The sequence below is a fragment of the Penaeus monodon genome, chromosome 14, assembly GCF_015228065.2.
Source record: "Penaeus monodon isolate SGIC_2016 chromosome 14, NSTDA_Pmon_1, whole genome shotgun sequence".
NCBI classification, from domain to species: domain Eukaryota; kingdom Metazoa; phylum Arthropoda; class Malacostraca; order Decapoda; family Penaeidae; genus Penaeus; species Penaeus monodon.
The window spans coordinates 19,432,709-19,450,570 of record NC_051399.1 but is presented as its reverse complement, the minus strand read 5'-3'; the positions used below and the strand labels follow the sequence as shown (position 1 = coordinate 19,450,570).

The 17,862-nt window shown below is 40.4% G+C and overlaps 2 protein-coding genes across 2 annotated transcripts in view; both read right to left on the bottom strand.

The window, feature by feature from the left end:
- The window catches only part of LOC119580608 (putative metallocarboxypeptidase ecm14), a 9,324-nt gene extending 7,310 nt beyond the window's left edge, over nt 1-2,014 (bottom strand). The window contains exons 1-3 of the mRNA XM_037928718.1: nt 1,921-2,014; nt 1,656-1,774; nt 119-291 (exon numbers count right to left, since the gene is read on the bottom strand). Of these exons, the coding sequence (XP_037784646.1) occupies nt 119-291; nt 1,656-1,774; nt 1,921-2,014 (386 nt within the window). The remainder of the gene's footprint in view (nt 1-118; nt 292-1,655; nt 1,775-1,920) is intronic.
- A 4,183-nt stretch (nt 2,015-6,197) lies between these two features.
- Nucleotides 6,198-17,862, bottom strand: part of LOC119580607 (mast cell carboxypeptidase A-like) — a 17,523-nt gene continuing 5,858 nt past the window's right edge. The window contains exons 4-9 of the mRNA XM_037928717.1: nt 17,736-17,838; nt 15,731-15,818; nt 12,529-12,688; nt 12,262-12,407; nt 6,451-6,501; nt 6,198-6,290 (exon numbers count right to left, since the gene is read on the bottom strand). Coding sequence (XP_037784645.1) covers nt 6,198-6,290; nt 6,451-6,501; nt 12,262-12,407; nt 12,529-12,688; nt 15,731-15,818; nt 17,736-17,838 — 641 coding nt within the window. The remainder of the gene's footprint in view (nt 6,291-6,450; nt 6,502-12,261; nt 12,408-12,528; nt 12,689-15,730; nt 15,819-17,735; nt 17,839-17,862) is intronic.

Below are 17,862 nucleotides of genomic sequence, written 5' to 3'. Positions count from 1 at the left end.
ACGCTCCTGACCCAGAAGGCACCACGTCCTAGTCTCGGCCGAGCACTATTGCCGCCACTGACTGAAGTGACTCCTTTGTATGAAGATGAAAGAAACTAGAGCTGAATGCAATACTTGCGGTTCTTTGTGAAGGCGAGGTGTACTGTCTGAGTTGACAAAATATCTTACCCCACGGTGACTAAACGGCGGGGAAATTTCTGCGCGCTGGACCACCACCTGAGTCAGCAGCAGAAGCAGCCCCTTCCTTATCCTAGCCATGATTCCCACGCACCGCTCCCTCGCAGCACACACCTGGGGCATTGCAATACACAATTTGAGGCTAAGACTGTTTTTCTATTATTGCTAGCACTGACTGCTTTGCAAACAGGACAACTTATCGGTTATTGTGAAATACCGGAGTGAATAAATATAAACAAAGATAAGATATGAACTATATCTTCCACAGCGATAACGGAATTTTTTCAGTATATTCCCACTTGGCCAAAACATATGATTTTTCTCCGTTCCTCTAAAAAATATATTCTTCCATAGAAAAACAATTTTATTTTTACCATGCCAGTCCCACACATGAATTTAACAATTTTTTCAGTGGTTTTCACAAAAGAAAGCACCAGACAAAACTCACAGTTCGAAACGGGGTCCTGGCTCCCTCCGGCAGGCAGACGTCGCAGCAGGCGAGGAAAAACGTCTGCACGCGATCACGGACAGACGCGCACTACCTCATGCCTGAAATGCCGTAGCCAGGAAAATAATACGAAATATCTCCAAAAAATACTTGGATATAGTGCGGCCTCCACTGCAGGATAAAACATGATTTTTTTCTAAAAGCAACAATATGCCAGTCTATTTTTCATCATTCCAGCCAGCAGGGCAGGCCGCCATGCAGTTCATGTATAGAGTGTCATTGGTATTGTTGTGTTCATTCATTGTTTAGTGAAACGTTGGACAATAAATAATTTTTGGTTCCTTGTAGTAGTCCTTACTATGGTATAAAAGAATAATTATCCTCAAAAGTGTTTACTAGTCCAGGTGCAGTTGAAAACACTGGTTTTCTCGTAATGGGAGGCTGTAATCTTAATGTATATGTGTGGTGGGTTTGGCTGTGCGTGCGTGCGTTTTGTGTGAGATTGGAAATTATGAATGGCCTTACGTAACTCCAGTTTCATAGATATTAATTTTGTGGTGTGTGTGTTTTCTGTGTATTCGTGAGAAACATATGTACATGGAAATCATTTTTCTAGAAATTAAACTAGTCTTCTATGCAAAGGTGGCGGTTCTGATCGTTTTGACCGATCGGCCGTGGCACTTCTGCAAAAGAAATGTCCAATTCTAACTCTGCTTTCGCCTTTCTTATCACTCATACAATGCTTAATCCTGATATATCTTTGATGTTACCCTCATGTTTTGTTCCTAGACTTCCTGGTTTTTCTTTTCTCGTACACCATGCCCATTAATAAGTTTTTACCCCAGGCCCGTCCTCAGTGCCACGTGTCCATCAGAATGGAATTTGCGCCCTTTACAGTAATATCGATTTCCAGTTGTAGCTATAAATCATTCAGTACAAAGACACATATTAAGTAACAGGTTTATTATATCATATGTTGTGTATATTGTACAATTGCCATATTATATAACTGCATTATGTAAATTCACACAGAAGTATTTCCAAAGTTAGGAGAATGGTGGTACCATGACTGTAACAAATAGGCGAACAGCATCTTTATGGTGATGCCCATTCCTGTGATGTCATTACGTTTAAGCCATGATTCGCTACCTATTGCAAGCAGAGCAGCCCTCAGTGTGTTTATGATCCATAATGTCTTGTTTACTGTAGGAAAACGCGACGCGCCAATCGTAACCCAATGAGTTTAATGAAATACTTTTGTAAAAAGCAGCCACACACTGAAAAACACTTCTGACCGCTGCTCTCTCCTTCCTCGGCCACCTCTCCCGGGGCCCACTGCTTAAGAAATACCGATTCCGCTTGGCGGAACTGCATCTCATCTGCTGACATTTTACTACTCATTGACTGGAAAAGAACTATAGTTTTCGTTTTTTTGTTTACGCCCGTGCGAAACATTTAAGGACAAGGTTTGTTACACATACGCTATCCACTGACACCACACACACAACACACAACGCACCCACCCACAACACACCAAAACACACCACACAACACACACACACCACCACACAACCAAACCACACACAACAACCCACACACACACACCACACACACCACCCAACACCACACACACACACACACACATGTACACGCAAGCACACACACCACACACCACAACCACACTCCACACATAAAACACAAAAACGCTTTACACCACAGATAGATAGATAGATGTAAAATTTGTATAACACATACTTATATATGTATATCTGTATATATATAAGTATATATGTATGTTGTTATATGTGTATATTATGTATATGTAACATGTAATACATATTGTGTGTGGGTGTGTGTGTGTGTGTTGGTGTGTGTGTGTGTTGGTGTGTGGGTGGTGTGCATGTGCATGTATGAAATATATATATTATATATATAATATATATATATATAATATTATATATATATATATATATATAATATTATAACATAATGCATAAACAGAATTTTAGATACAATGGGCTTTTCTGGAAATGACACCAATGACTGGGTCTTTCCGCTAGACTCGAAGGTCCTTTCTCGGAGTGGAGACTCATGGACATGATGTTTCCACGTAATGCCAATAACGTTTTTTTTTCCTAGACTTTTGCATGCATTAAATTATTCATCAAGAATCCAAGGGGCAATGATTCGTGTATTACACATTTTTTTTTTTTATTTAATATAACCCCTAGAACATTAAATGATGAACTTAATAAAAAACAGAAACATTATAACGTGCATTATATGTTATATGCAATACACTGGTGTGTGGGGTTGTTGTTTGTGTGTGTGGTTGTGTTGGTATAATATATTATATAATAAATATATAATATATATATATATATTATATATATACATATTAATATATATAATTATATATATAATAATATAATATAATAATTATATATATATTATATATATATTATATAATATTCTTCTTCTAGTGGCTCTGTCCTACGACAGCTCATTTTTTTTGGGCATCCATTTTCTCCATATATATTATAATATAATAATTATATTATAAATATAATATATAATTAATATATATATTATATAATAATAATATATTTAATAAAAATATATATATATATATATTATATATATTATTTTATCTATATTATATATATATTATAATATATTATATATTATTATATATATATATATTATATATTATTATTTAATTAATATTATAATTATTTTTTTTCTAGTTGGCTTCTGTTCCTACGACAGCCTCAATTTTTGGCATTCCCATTTTTTCTCCATGGACCCTTTTGTTTCTCTGTTTAATTCACTTAATTTGGAACCAAGTCTTTTTCCTCGGGACTGAGGGAACATTTTCCTGAGATATTTTTGCCATAAATACAAGGGAAAGATCAGTCAAGGTGGTTTTTTCCCCATTGCCTTTCCTGGCAGGTTTTTTTTATTGAGGACAACAGTCTCAAGAAGAAGCTTGCCAGCCAAGGGCTAAAAGAAGTCTTCTTCTCTACCCTTATATTTTCTATTTATCTCATAGATGGGAGGAGGACCCTAAACAGGTTGTTTTCCACTCTGGGGTCGAAGTGGGGGGCCCTGGGGACCCAATAGCGGCTAAGACGTGGACTTTCCATATTCCTCAGGACCAAAAAATCCCACTACCGGATGGCATATACTCATACTCAGGTTGTGTTGTGTGTGGTGGTTGGTTGTGTGTGTGGTGTTTGGTGTGTGTGTGGTGTGTGTGGGTTTGTGTGTGTGGTGGGGTGTGTGTGTGTTGTTGTGGGTGTTGTGTGGTGTGTGCTGAACCTTTCCAAATAAAAATACATAATCCACAAGACGAAGAAATAGAGGCCTTTGTTTTCCCCTAGTTGCCTCCTCTTTTCTCCAGAGGAAACTCCCATTAGTTTCCTCTTGCGTTTTCTTCTTCTTCCTTCTCAAGTTTGCCTTCCAAGATATTTTCCATGGGCTTGCCCAGAGGTCCTTCTCCCTAGAGGCAGAATAACATTGTCTTAGTTTAAATTTTACCACTTAACTTCTTACATATCAATTGTAAACAAAAGCATGAATAGGTTCATAGATATTTGTTTTCCATTACCGTGGAATGGTATTTTACAAAAATTTTTGCTTCTTATAAATAAAGTAAACCGTAATAGAAAGATTTTTCTACCGTTTGAGGGGATTCAGCTTCTTCCAGGAAGATGGAAGGCTGAAATTCCCTGTGTCCCCTGAGCTTCCATGGTGTATACGAAGGGCACGCCCCAGGCTCGCCCACCCAGTCCGTCCTGAGGCTTCCTGGCTATTCAGGACTGCAAGGGATCCAGATTGGTGTGGTGTTTTATTATATATAATATAATATTAATATTATATTAATTTTTATATTTGTGTGGTTTTGTATGTTGTTTTTTTTTAAATCATATATTTTTTATATATATTTATATTATATATAAAATATAATTTATATATATTATATATAATATATTAATATATATATATATATATTAATATAATATTAATATATTTATTATAATATATATTATGTTAATTGTATGTGTGTGGTTTTGGTGTGTATGTTTGATGATTGATGGTAGTGTGGTGTTGGTTGTATGTGGTTGTGTAGTAAAAGTATATTTTATGTTTGTTTGGCTCATTAGTCTATTATGCCTAATAATTTGTGGTATGTAATATAATAATAAATTAAATAATTGGATATAATATAATATTATCATATTTTATTATGGAATATAAATAATGGTATGTTGAAATATAATATATATGTAATAAAGTAGAATTATTGGGAATAATATTTATATATATGTAATGTAGTAAAATATATAATATAGGAGAGGGGAATAATAGATAGATTTTGATAGAAGGGGTGGATAAAGATTGAAAAAAGAAAAGGGTCCAAAAAGGTTTTGGGAAATGTGGCTTTGCAGACGGGACTACGTGTTTGTTTGAACGGGACAGAAGGGGAAGAAAAAACGATTAATGAATATTGGGGATGCTTGAAGATAAAATAAATTGTGGTGAGGAAAACCAAACCGGGTTTAGTTGGTCTTGAAAACAGGGGAAACATTAAAAAGGTTATTGGTTCCATTGTAACATGGCAAGGGTAAAAAAATGTATTATTGGAAATTTAAACTTTGCCCTTTGACAGGGATTTGTGATATGGATTCAGGGAGGAAAAGGGCAAACAACGAAGTGAACCAAGACTGGAAAGCGGAACAACACCCTAAAGATATATTTGCGGGTTTGTTCCAAAGGACGGTTAACTAAGTTGGAACAAGAAAAAAGGCAGCAAAAATCGAAGTTTTGGAGTGGGCGGAATGGATGCTTGGGAAAAAGGTCCATCGGCCCTGCTTCAAAACATGAGCCAACAAAAAAAACGGTTTAAATGGAATGATGGAAAAGATAAATATCATATAAAATATACTAATACTAATTTTTACTTATATTATTATATAATTACTTTTTATATATCATATTATAAATATGTAATTATGATGGGAAGAAAAAAGGAAACATTTTTAAAATTTCTAAAATTTAAAAACCATTTGTACTTAAAAATATGCCTGTTTGCCACTAATGGTGTAATTTGCTCCACTTGCAGACTTTTATCTTTCCTTGCCATTTCCCTTCTGCCCATGGTCACCTGAAAAAGGGGACATATTCATAAGTTTTTTGAGGTGTGGGCTTGTAGCTGGAAAATAAGTCATTTCGTTTAACGCACCTAAGCTTTTAAACAATTATCTGTTTGTCAAAAAAAGGAAATTATATGAATATATTAACCATCAAGATAAATTGCATTGTATAAAACTGACCAGTTTTTCTCCTGTTTTTAGAGTGGTTTGACTGCTGTGGGGGGTAAACCCCAAGGATACAGGAACAAATTGCCCGTATGAGTTGAAAGCGACAGATAGGCCTAAAAATAATGAAACAAGGTTTATAAAATGAAACTGTACTTGTTTAAAAGAAAGCATAGCAAAAAAAAACACCTATACACATGACCAAGCTTATTTTACCTTGGTTCTATTCTGAACTTCAAGGAACAGCATCCCTAAGCGCTTGTGGTCCTCGGGGTTTCACTGAATGGATGAGGGACCCCTGGTATATGGGCAGAGCAGGGGCTTTTAGTGCTACTGCCAAACCTCTGGGAAAGTATAGGGGATTGTCGTTTTAATAAGTGATTTGCGGATTCTGCAAAACTACAAGCTTAAACTTCGCGTCATAATGCTTCAGATAAGAAAAAAAGTTCACTCGCCTCCCCAATGGTATGCAAAGTTTTCCTGTTCAAATCGACGCCGAAAAACACTGAGGGTCCAGACGAGGGGGACCCGGTTTTTTTTCCTCCACAGACGGTCCTGTGAACGATAGACGCATATGGATATGTGTGTTAGAAGGGCAATGGAAAATTGTAGGATTTACGATCAGAATATTCCGAGTAGACGGAAATATGCATAAAGACATATATATATATATATATTATTATATATATATATATATATATATATATATATATATATATATGTGTGTGTGTGTGTGGTGTGTGTGTGTGTGTGTGTGGTGTGTGTGTGTGTGTGTGTGTGTGTTATATATATATTTTTTTTATATATACACGGTATATCCATACATACCTACACACACACACACACACACACACACACACACACACACACACACACACACACACACACACACACACACACACACATACACACACACACATATATATATACTTATATATATACATATATATGCATATATATACATATATATACATACATACATGTATACATATATAGATATATACATGCATATAATTTTATAATATATATATATATATATAATATTATATATATATATATATATATATATATATATATATGTATATATATACATATATTTACATATGTCTATCTAGCTATCATCTGTCTATCTATACACAGAAGATAGCTAGATAGACAGGTAGATAGACAGACAGAAGATAGATAGATAGGTAGATAGACAGATGATAGATAGATGGATAATATACATAACCACACAAAAACACAAATACAGATAACGTAAACGTGTAACATAAAATAAGAAATATAAAATCGAACGCTTCACGAGAATCTCCGTTTCAGACGAATGATTCACTAAAATGGATACAAAGAGAATTTTGAGAAGATTATATAGTGGTAGATAGGTTTCAGGAGGAGGGTCAAGGTCAAAGGGTCTAGGGAAGACTTTACTCACTAACGACGAAGTAAGGTCATACAAGGCCCCAAAACAACCAGCAATTCACACACACTGTGTGGTGTGGTGGGGGTGTTGGTGTGGTTGTGTGTGTGTGGTTTTTTTTGGTGTGGTGTTGTGGTGGGTTGTTTGTTGTGTTGTTGGTGTTGTGTTGTTGTGGGTGTTGTGTGTTGTGTGTGGGTGTGGTTGTGTTGGTGTGTGTGTTTTGTGGGTGTGTTGTGGTGGTGTGTGTCTATATTTTTTTTCTTTCTTTCTTTCAACAGCCATTCATTCCAATGGAGGACATAGGCCTCTTTCAATTCACTGATTCAATGAGTGAGTGAGTGAATGAGTGAGTGAGTGAGCGAGTGAGTGAATGAGTGAGTGAGTGAGTGGGGGGTGGATGGGTGGGTGAGTGGGAGAGTGAGTGAGTGAATGTGAATAAATTAATGAATGAGTGAGTGAGGCGAAGTGAGTGAGTGAGTGAGTGAGTGAGCGAATGATGAGTGAGTGAGTGAGCGAGTGAGTGGAGTTGAGTGAGCGAGTGAGTGAATGAGTTATGAGGAGTGAGCGCGTGAGTGAAGAGTGAGTGAGTGGGGTGGGTGAGGAGTGATGGGGTGAATCAATTCTTGATGAGTGAGTGAGTGAGTGAGTGAGTGAGCGAATGAGTGGTGGCTCGATTGGTCGGAGGTGAGTGAGTGCGTGAGTGATGAATGAAATGAGTGAGTGAGTGAGTGCGGTTGCGAGTTAGTGAGTGAGTGAGTGAATGAGCGAGTGAGCGAGTGGTGAGTGAATGAGCGAGTGAGCGAGTGAGTGAGTGCGTGAGTGAGTGGTGGGTGGGTGATGAGTGAGTGAGTGAGCGAGTGAGTGAGTGAGTGAGTGGATAGGTTGGTGTGTGGGGTGTGTGGGTGTTTGTGTGTGTGAGTGAGTGAGCGAATGAGTGATTGAGTGAGTGATGAGTGAGTGAGTGAGTAGTGAGTGGAGTGAATGAGCGAGTGACCGAGTGAGTGATGAGTGAGTGGGTGGGGTGGGTGTGTGGGTGAGTGAGTGACGAGTGAGTGATGAGTGTGTGGGTGGTGGGGTTTGTGTGTGTGAGTGAGCGAGTGAGTGAGATGAGTGAATGATGAATGCATGAGTGAGTGAATGAGTGAGAGAGTTGAATAGTGATCGAGTGAGTGAAGTGAGTGATCGTGATGAGTGTGTGTGTGTGTGGGTGGGTGTTTTGGGTGTGGGGAGTGAGTGGAGCGAATGAGGGAGTGAGTGAATATGAGTGAGTGAGTGATGAGCGGGTGAGTGAGGGATGAGGGAGTTGAGTGAGTGAGTGAGTGAGTGAATGAGCGAGTGACCGAGTGAGTGATGAGTGGTGGGTGTGTGGGTGAATGAGTGAGCGAGTGAGTAAGTGAGTGAGTGAGTGGAATGGGTGGGTGGGTGGTGGTGGGTGGTTGTTTTGGGTGTGTAGTGAGGTGAAGCGAATGAGTAGTGAGTGAATGAATGAGTGAGGAGTGAGTGAGCGGTGAGTGAGTGAGCGAGTGAGTGACTGACTGAATGAGTGAATGAGTGTGTGCGTGAATGCCTGAGTGAGCGAGTGAGTGAGTGAGTGAGTGAGCTACGAGCAGTGGGAGTGATGGTGAATGACTGAGTGCGTGAGTGAGGGAGTGAGCGGTGAGTGAAGTGACTGAGTGACTGAGTGAGCGAGTGAGTGCAGTGAGTGAGTGAATTGAGTGAGTGGAGTGAGTAGAATTTAAGAGTGAGTGAGGTGAGTGAGTGAGTGAGTCGAGTGGATGGTGGGTGGTGGGTGGAGAGTGAAGGATGTAATGATGAGTGACAGCGAGTGAGTGAGTGGAGTGTAAGTGAGTTAGGTGAGTCGGTGAGTGAGTGAGTGAGTGAGTGAGTGCGTGAGTGTGTTGTGGGTGGTGGGTGAGTGAGTGGGTGGTGGTGGGTGGGTGAGTGTGTGGGTGTGTGAGTGAGTGAGCGAGTGAACTAGTGAGTGAGTGAGTGAGTGAGTGAGGGAGTGGGTGGGTGGGTGGGTGAGAGGGTGAGTTAGTGAGTTAGAGGTGAGTCTGTGAGTGCGTCGTGGAGTGAATGAATGCCCTGAATTAATGAATGAATAATGAATTGAGTGAGTGAATAGTAGCGAGTGAGTGGATGAATGAGTGAGTGAGTGAGTTAGCGAGCGAGTGGAGTGAGTGAGTGACAAGTGAGCGAGTGAGCGTGATGGCGTGAGTGAGTGAGTGGTGGTGGTTGGGTGGGAATGAGTGAGTGATTGATGAGGTGAGTGTGGGTGGGTGGGTGGGTCTCGTGGAGGGTGAGTGAGTGACTGGTGAGCGAGTGAGTGAGTGGAGTGAATGAGTGAGTGAGTGAGTGAAGTGAGTGAGTGATGAGTGAGTGGGTGGTGGGTGGGAGGGTGAGTGAGTGCTTGATGAGCGTTGATTGCGGAGTGAGCGAGTGAGCGAGTGAGCGAGTGAGTGCGTGAGCGAGTGAGTGAGTGAGTGAGCGAGCGAGTGAGCGAGTGAGTGAGTGAATGAATGAATTAGTGAGTGAGTGAGTGAGTGAGCGAGTGAGTGAGCGAGTGAGTGAATGAATGATGAGGTGGAGTGAGTGAGTGAGTAGCGAGTGAGCGAGTGATCGAGTGAGTGATGAGTGGTTGGTGAGTGATTGTTTGGTGAGCGATGAGTGCCTGGAATGAATGAATTGAGTGCGTGAGTGAGTGAGTGAGCGCGAGTGAGCGAGTGGGCGAGTGGGAGTGAGTGATTGAGCGAGTGAGTGCAGCGAGTGAATGAGTGAGTGAGTGAGCGAGCGAGTGAGTGAGTGAGTGAGTGAGTGAGTGCTGAATGAGTGAGTGGGTGGGTGGGTGGGTTTTGGTGGGTGAGTGAGTTGAGTGCTGAATGAATCAGTGAGTAGAGTGAGTGAGTGAGCGAGTGAGTGAGTGAGTGAGTTAGTGAGCGAGTGAGTGAGTGAGTGAGTGAGGCCGTGAGCGAGTGAGCGAAGGGTGAGGTGAGTCAGTGAGTGATGAGTGAGTGGTGGGTGGGTGTGTGAGTGCGGTTTAGTGAGCGAGTGAGTGAGGAGTAGTGATGGTGGGTGGGTGGGTGGTAGGGTGAGGTGAGTGATGAGTGAGTGAGCGATAAAGTAGTGAGTGAGTGAGTGATTTAGGAGGCGAGTGGTGAGTGAGTGAACGAGCGCGTGAGTGAGTGAATGAATGAGTGAGTGGAGTGGAGGTGAGTGAATGAGTGAATGGGTCGGTGGGTGGTTTGGGTGGGTGAGTGGTGAGTGAGTGAATGATGAGTGAGTGAGTGAGTAGTAGTGAGTGAGTGAGTTGAGCGACTCCGAGTGAGTGAGTGAGTGAGCGAGCGAGTGAGTGAATGGTGAGCGAGTGAGTGAGTGATGAATGAATGAATGAATGAATGAATTAATGAGTGGAGTGAGTGAGTGAGCGATGGTGATGAGTGAGCGAGTTATGAATGAATGATGAGTGATGAGTGAGCGAGTTGAGCGAGTGAGTGAGTGATGAGATGAGCGAGTGATTGAGTGAGTGAGGGAGTGACGAGTCGAGCGATTGAGCGAGCGAGCGAGCGAGTGAGTGAGTGAATGAATGAATGAATGAATGAATGAGTGAGTGAGTGAGTGATGGAGTGGGTGGGTGGGTGGTAGGGTGAGTGAGTGAGTGAGTGAGTGTAGCGAGCGCTGAGTGAGTGAGTGAGTGAATGAGTGAGTGAGTGAGTGAGTGAGTGATGAGTGAGCGAGTGAGTGAACGAGTGAGTGAGTGAGTGACTGATGACTGAATGACTGAATGAGTGAAGTAGTGAGTGTGTGAACGAGTGAGTGAGTGAGCGAGTGAGAGTGAGTGAGTGGAGATGAGTGACCGAGGCGCGTGAGTGAGTGAGCGAGAGTGATTGTTGATGAGTGGTGAGTGAAGTGTGGTAGCGAGTGAGCGAGTGAGTGAGTGAGTGGTGAGTGAGTGAGTGATGAGCGAGTGGGAGTGAGTGAGTGAGTGTTGAGCGAGCGAGTGGAGTGAGTGATGAGTGATGAGTGAGTGAGCGAGTGAGTAGTGAGTGGGTGAGTGCAGGGTGAGCGAGCGAGTGAGTGAGTGAATGAATGAGTGAGTGAGTTAGCGAGTGAGTGAGTGAGTGAGGTAGGTAGTGAGTGAGTGAGCGAGTGAGCGAGTGATGATGATGAATGAATGATGAGTTAGTGAGGAGTGAGTGAGTGGGAACGAGTGAGTGAGTGGAATGAATGAATGAAATGAATGAATGAGTGAGTGAGTGAGTGAGTGAGTGAGTGAGTGAGCGAGTGAGTGAGTGAGTGGCGAGTGAGTGAGTGAGTGAAGTGAAGTGGCGAGCGAGTGAGTGAATGAGTGACGAGTGAGCGAGTGCAGCGAGTAGAGCGAGTGAGCGAGTTGAGTGAAGATAAAGGAATGATGAGTGAGTGATGATCGAGCGGTGAGTGAGTTAGTGAGTGAACGAGTGAGTGAGGTGAGTGTGAAATGAATGAAGGAATGAATGAATCAGTGAGTGAGTGAGTTAGTGAGTGAGCGAGTGAATGATTGCGTGAGGAGTGAGCGAGTGAAGAGTGAGTGGAGTGAGTGAGCGAGTGAGTGAGTGAAGTGAGCGAGTGAGTGAGTGAGTGAGTGAGTGAATGGAGTGAGTGAATGAATGAATGAATGATGAATGAATTAATGAATGAGTCGTGAGTGAGTGAGTGAGTGAGTGAGTGAGCGAGTGTGTGAGTGAGTGGGGAGTGGAGTGAGTGAGTGATGAATGAGTGTTTGGGTGGGTGAGCGAGTGAGTGAGCGAGTGAGTGAGTGAGTGAGTGAGCGAGTGAGCGAGTGAGCGAGTGAGTGAGCGAGTGAGTGAGTGAGTGGGTGGGTGGGTGTTTGGGTGGGTGAGTGAGTGTGTTTGAGAGCGTACATGGTTCCAGGAGTAGACGTAGCCGTCGGGGTTGAGCAGCGGGACGACGCGCCACTCGGCATTGCGCAGGAGGGACGGGCTCTCCAGCAGGCGCTCCACCAGGTACAGCGCCGAGGCCGGGGACACCCACTCCCTCGCGTGCGCCCCTGCAGAGAGATTGCTTGGCTCAAATGAAGATCCTTTGTACATATCCTTCATTCTCTATAGAAATGATATATTCGTTAAATAACGGATATTCTTTGCATCGGATTTTGTTGTAATACATACCTGATTCAATGAATATGACAGGCTTCTCAGTTTTGCGAGAGTTATTGTTCCTATTAATTGTGATAAGGTATATGGGTCTGTCCTCGTTGCTACGACCAAGCTCCTCTAAATTAACCTTATCTGGGTACTTGCTGGGTAATTCTTCTATGTATGACATTATCTGTAATCATGGAGGAGGTTTACTGTATTTCTTCTGTGTTAATGGTACAATGATAACACATGCTAAATATCCTGCATCGGCTGAGGGGCATACGGAGAAACATATTAGATAAATGTACGGCACTTGAGAAGCCAATCACCGCTTGGGGAAATCGATTAATTTTTTTTTCTTTTCATATTAGGGAAAGAAAAACGACGACAGAGAAACCCTACATTTAGAAGAAGGAAAGAAAAAAGATCAAAGAGAAAAATGAGACAGTTGGCGTCTTGCTTTATGTCGGTTTTTTCGAGAAGACAAGGGAGACCGATATTGCAGCAGTCAAAGAGAGGGAGGCAACGTTCGGGAGAAGCGGGAAGCACAGTATTCTGAGTGTCGAAGGTTTCAGTACTCCGTTGAGAGGCGGGAGGATGAGATGAATGGAATCAAACTAGATGTGGGGCATCGCTACATAGAAGGACGAATGAGTTTCATAAAAACTTGAAGGAGTTGCTCAAGAGACAAGTCCAGCTCTCCTGGTGATGATGGCATATCATACCAATTTCTTTACCAGTTAAGCAGAAATGGTACCCACCATCTTCTGAATTTATTTAATGTGGCATGGTCTCACTGCAAGTTACCTACAACTTGGAAGCATGCACGCAAAATTCCAATACCCAAGTCTACAGACCGGACTGCTTGCAGGCCCATATCCCTCCTTAGCTGTGTTGGAAAAAAACATGGAATGAATATTCCTGAACAGACTAAGATACAGTATACCAGACCCTCACCCTCACCTTTATGCACTTCACAAACATTTAAGCACCTTAGACAATATTATCACTCTACGATCCCTCCATGACGCCCCAAAACCATCTTAGCCATGTTAGACTTGAAGAAAGCTTTCGAACTTGCTGATCCTACTTCTATCACCGCAATTCTTGCAGAAAAAGGAGTACAGCCCGCATTCTATATTTTGAAAAGGTTACACCATTAGCCCTTTCCTATTTAGCCACTTGGTTGAGCATTTGGTTCAACTTTCTTTTCAAGCAGGTACAAAACTCTTCGCTTACACTGATAACCTTCAGTTAGTATTCACTGGCCAACACAGATATACACATATTGAACATGCACTTGACATCATATCCAGGGAATGCAATTGGATCAGACTCCGGATAAACCCTACTAAATCTTCAGCCATTTATACTTCTGGCGACCCCCTGAACCTCCCCTAGCTATCCAAGATAGTATCATACAACGGGAGAAAAAACAAAATTGCCTTAGTCACATTTTTTATGAGCCACTTCCCACATGGTTTGATACCCCTTTCCAGGCCATAATTACTCCTCTGCCAACAAAGAAGGCACACTGTAGTCCACAGGGTATTACAGAAAGTTGCTGACTCCATAAACAATTCAATTTCCAGCAGTGAGATAAAAATATACATTCTGTAAACTACTCTACTGGGAACTCTGCAGCTGCCAGCCAATACCCAGACTATACTGCAGGCTGGAGACTATCAGACAATTGCTCTACCCTTTGGGTTGAACTCTATGCCATATTTCAAAGCACTTTTATATGCTCTTACCAAGGACAAAGAGCACGCACGCAAGCACACACACACACACACACACACACACACACACACACACACACACACACACACACACACACACACACACACACACACACACACACACATACTGACCCCCTTTCTGCAGTTAAAGGCAATTCAGAGTGGTTTCCCTTCAGGTGATATCTACCTTATCATATCTGCTATAGCTAAACTCCAGCAACTAGTCACAAGATATCAAAGCGTCACATTACCGGAAATGACAGAGCTGATCAAGCCGCATTCTCTGCCTATTACTGTAGCTATATCAATACTGTTATTTCTCCTAGCTATCGCAGTTGCGGAAGGCTGCACACAGACATATCTCATTAGAAAGCAGGCTAGAACATCTAGTCTGGGTATCCAAAGACTCTCCTTCAGCCATTTGGTACAAGGAGGTTACCTCTTATGAAAGACCATTCATTGCAAGAACCAATACTCGTAAAGAGGCATTCATTCTCCACAGACTACGACTAGGATATAGGTGCACTTGGGAGACAGTAGAGAGGAACCCCCGAAAATGTCAACATTGCGAAGCTCTGCCATCTGAGCCTCTACTTTCTTGATTCATTCTACAGGGAATTCGTCCTCATAAATTTTCCCTTGAGAACTCGATATGGCACTTTGCCTGGCATACAGATATCAACAGTTCCTCTTTGCATCTACCCTCTTAGATTTGTTCATTCAACATCCTCCTCACAAGTGAGGAACGTTATCGTCTTGCCTCTTACAAGCTATCATTAATTCAGTTGCAGATGTTCCTCTTATAAATCAACTCTTAGCCTTAATTAATACTCCACTTATGCGAAACCCGGTCTGATCAACAAATCTATAATAAATAAATAAATAAATAAATAATAATAATTACTCAAGAGAGATAAATATATGATCTCTTCAGAGCACGATAAGTTTTTTTTCAGGAGCGGAGCAGACTGTACAAATGATAGTTAGTGATTTACAAATTCATTTATAGTATAATGAGATGGGAAGATAATGATTTTTTACTTTGTTTCTGTTATGACGACCAGTTGGCAGAAGAAACAAAGAGATGAGGGAAGACTCTAGGGTAAGGCAAGGAATGAAGTGTAATGAGAATGCATAGTGTAATCCCCGCAGTTTGATAACGAGGAACATCAAAGAAAAGAAGAAACATATGAAATAGCAGGAATTAACACATGCAGTGGAAACTTCATTTATGAGTATTATTTATGATTATAACAATTACAAATTTCAAATGACCAGAGAGACTTTACAGATCACTAGTATATATGGCCTGCTAAATTCAAAATAGTGGTGAGACCGAAGCGAATTTGGCTGAAGTGTTGAAGAATATTACTGATTAAAAAGGTAGATAGTGGACAAAGAGCAATGCGACCATTATCTTGAACTTCTCCAAAAAGAAAGAATGATACTTGTTTTGAACACAAATACAAAAATAAATATGATGTGCTTACTTCTTTGTAGTTCATGTAGCGATCAAAAGTAACGACGCCCTTCGGGAGTTCCACTATTTGGCCATAAGGAAGAGGGGTCAACAGCAATCTGTTGGGGCGAAAGTCAAGATCAGAGAAACACAAAGCTTAATTAACCTTAAATAACCCGCACCCTCGCTCTCTCTCTCTCTCTCTCTCTCTCTCTCTCTCTCTCTCTCTATATATATATATATATATATATATATATATATATATATATATATATATATATTATTTGTGTGTGTGTGTGTGTGTGTGTGTCTGTATGTGTGTGTGTGTGTGTGTGTGTGTGTGTGTGTGTGTGTGTGTGTGTGTGTGTGTGTGTGTATTCAAAGAGAGAGATAAATATACATACATACATACATATATATATTATATATATATATATATATATATATATATATATATATATATATACATATATATATATATATATTCTGAAACAATTATGAGAGGTGCTCTAGAGAATTTTGAAGGAACTGTGGATGTTGGAGGATACAAAATATCAAATCTGAGGTACGCCGATGATATAGTTTTGATTGCCAGCAGTATCACTGAACTACAACAACTACTAGATGAAGTTAGAGAAGCAAGCGAGAGGGCTGGCTTGTTTCTTAATGCCAAGAAATGCCAAGATAACCGGCAATGAACAATGATGAACATGTTACAATCAATGGAATGATTGTGGAAAATGTGAAAGAGTTCACTTATCTTGGAGCTGTTTTAACTAATACATATGATGATTCACCGGAGATAAAAAGAAGAATTACCATTGCCAAAAACGCCACAATTGCTCTCAATAACATCTGGAAAGACCGAAGCATTACCTTACGGACAAAGCTGAGGTTATTGAACTCATTGTTTTCCCAATTGCATCATATGGTTCTGAGTGTTGGGTGCTGAAGTAGATAGACAAGAAAAAGATCAATAATTTTGAAATGTGGTGTTACAGACGAGTACTGCATATTAGCTGGACAGAGAAGAAGACGAATGATGAAGTGCTGAGAAAAATAAATTGTAAAGACCGACTGTTGGACATCTTGAACAGGAGGAAATTAAAGTTTATTGGTCATGTAATGAGAAGTAAAAGTATTGAGAAAAACTTGCTGACAGGGATGGTGATAGGAAACAGAGGAAGAGGCAAACCAAAGACAAGACTGAGCGACAATATCAAAGATATTTGCGGGCTGTCGATGGTACAAGTGGAAAGAAAAGCGTAAGATCGAGTTTAGTGGCGAAGGATGGTGGAGAGGTCCACGGCTGCTCAAACATGAGCATACCGTTATTGATGATGATATATATATATATATATATATATATATATATATATATATATATATATATATATATATGTATGTATATATACATATATAAAAGTATACATATATATACATAAAAGTATACATATAGATAGATAGATAGATAGATATTGTTAGTTTGCAAACACATGCATTCACATCATTTATATGTGTGTTTGTGTGATGACAATGAAGATACCAATGATAATAAGGATTATTATCATTATTGTTATTATAATCATTTGCTGTTGTTGTTGTCATTGTTACTATCATTGTCATTATCATATTCATTTCTTGTCATTGCTATTAATATTACTACTACTATCATTATCATTATTGTAATCAATATCATTACTATTAGTAGTAGTAGTAGTAGAGTAGTAGTATCATTATCATTATTAATATTACCATTATTACCATTATTATTGTTGTTACTGTTGTCATTATATCATTGCTATTACTGGTAGTAGTAGTAGCAAAATTATGATTATTATTCTTTTGTTGTTATTATCATTATAATTATTTTTATTTTTATCATTATTACTATTATTATCATCCTCATTACTACTATCTTTATTAGCATTATTAGCATTATATCGCCGATCACGTGCTAAAGTGTTTATTGAATTTTGGCCAATTCTTATTAGGCATTCTCATTTCTGCCAGAAAACGCGAGGAAGTCCACCCACTGAGAGAGATCTCGACTCTGGACCTCGAAAGCCACGTCCTCATCCGCTAGTTTCTGTTGAAAGTGAGGCAGCTCATCTTGGGACACGGCCAATACAGTTGCTCCTGTGCATGTAAAATGGTAAATAT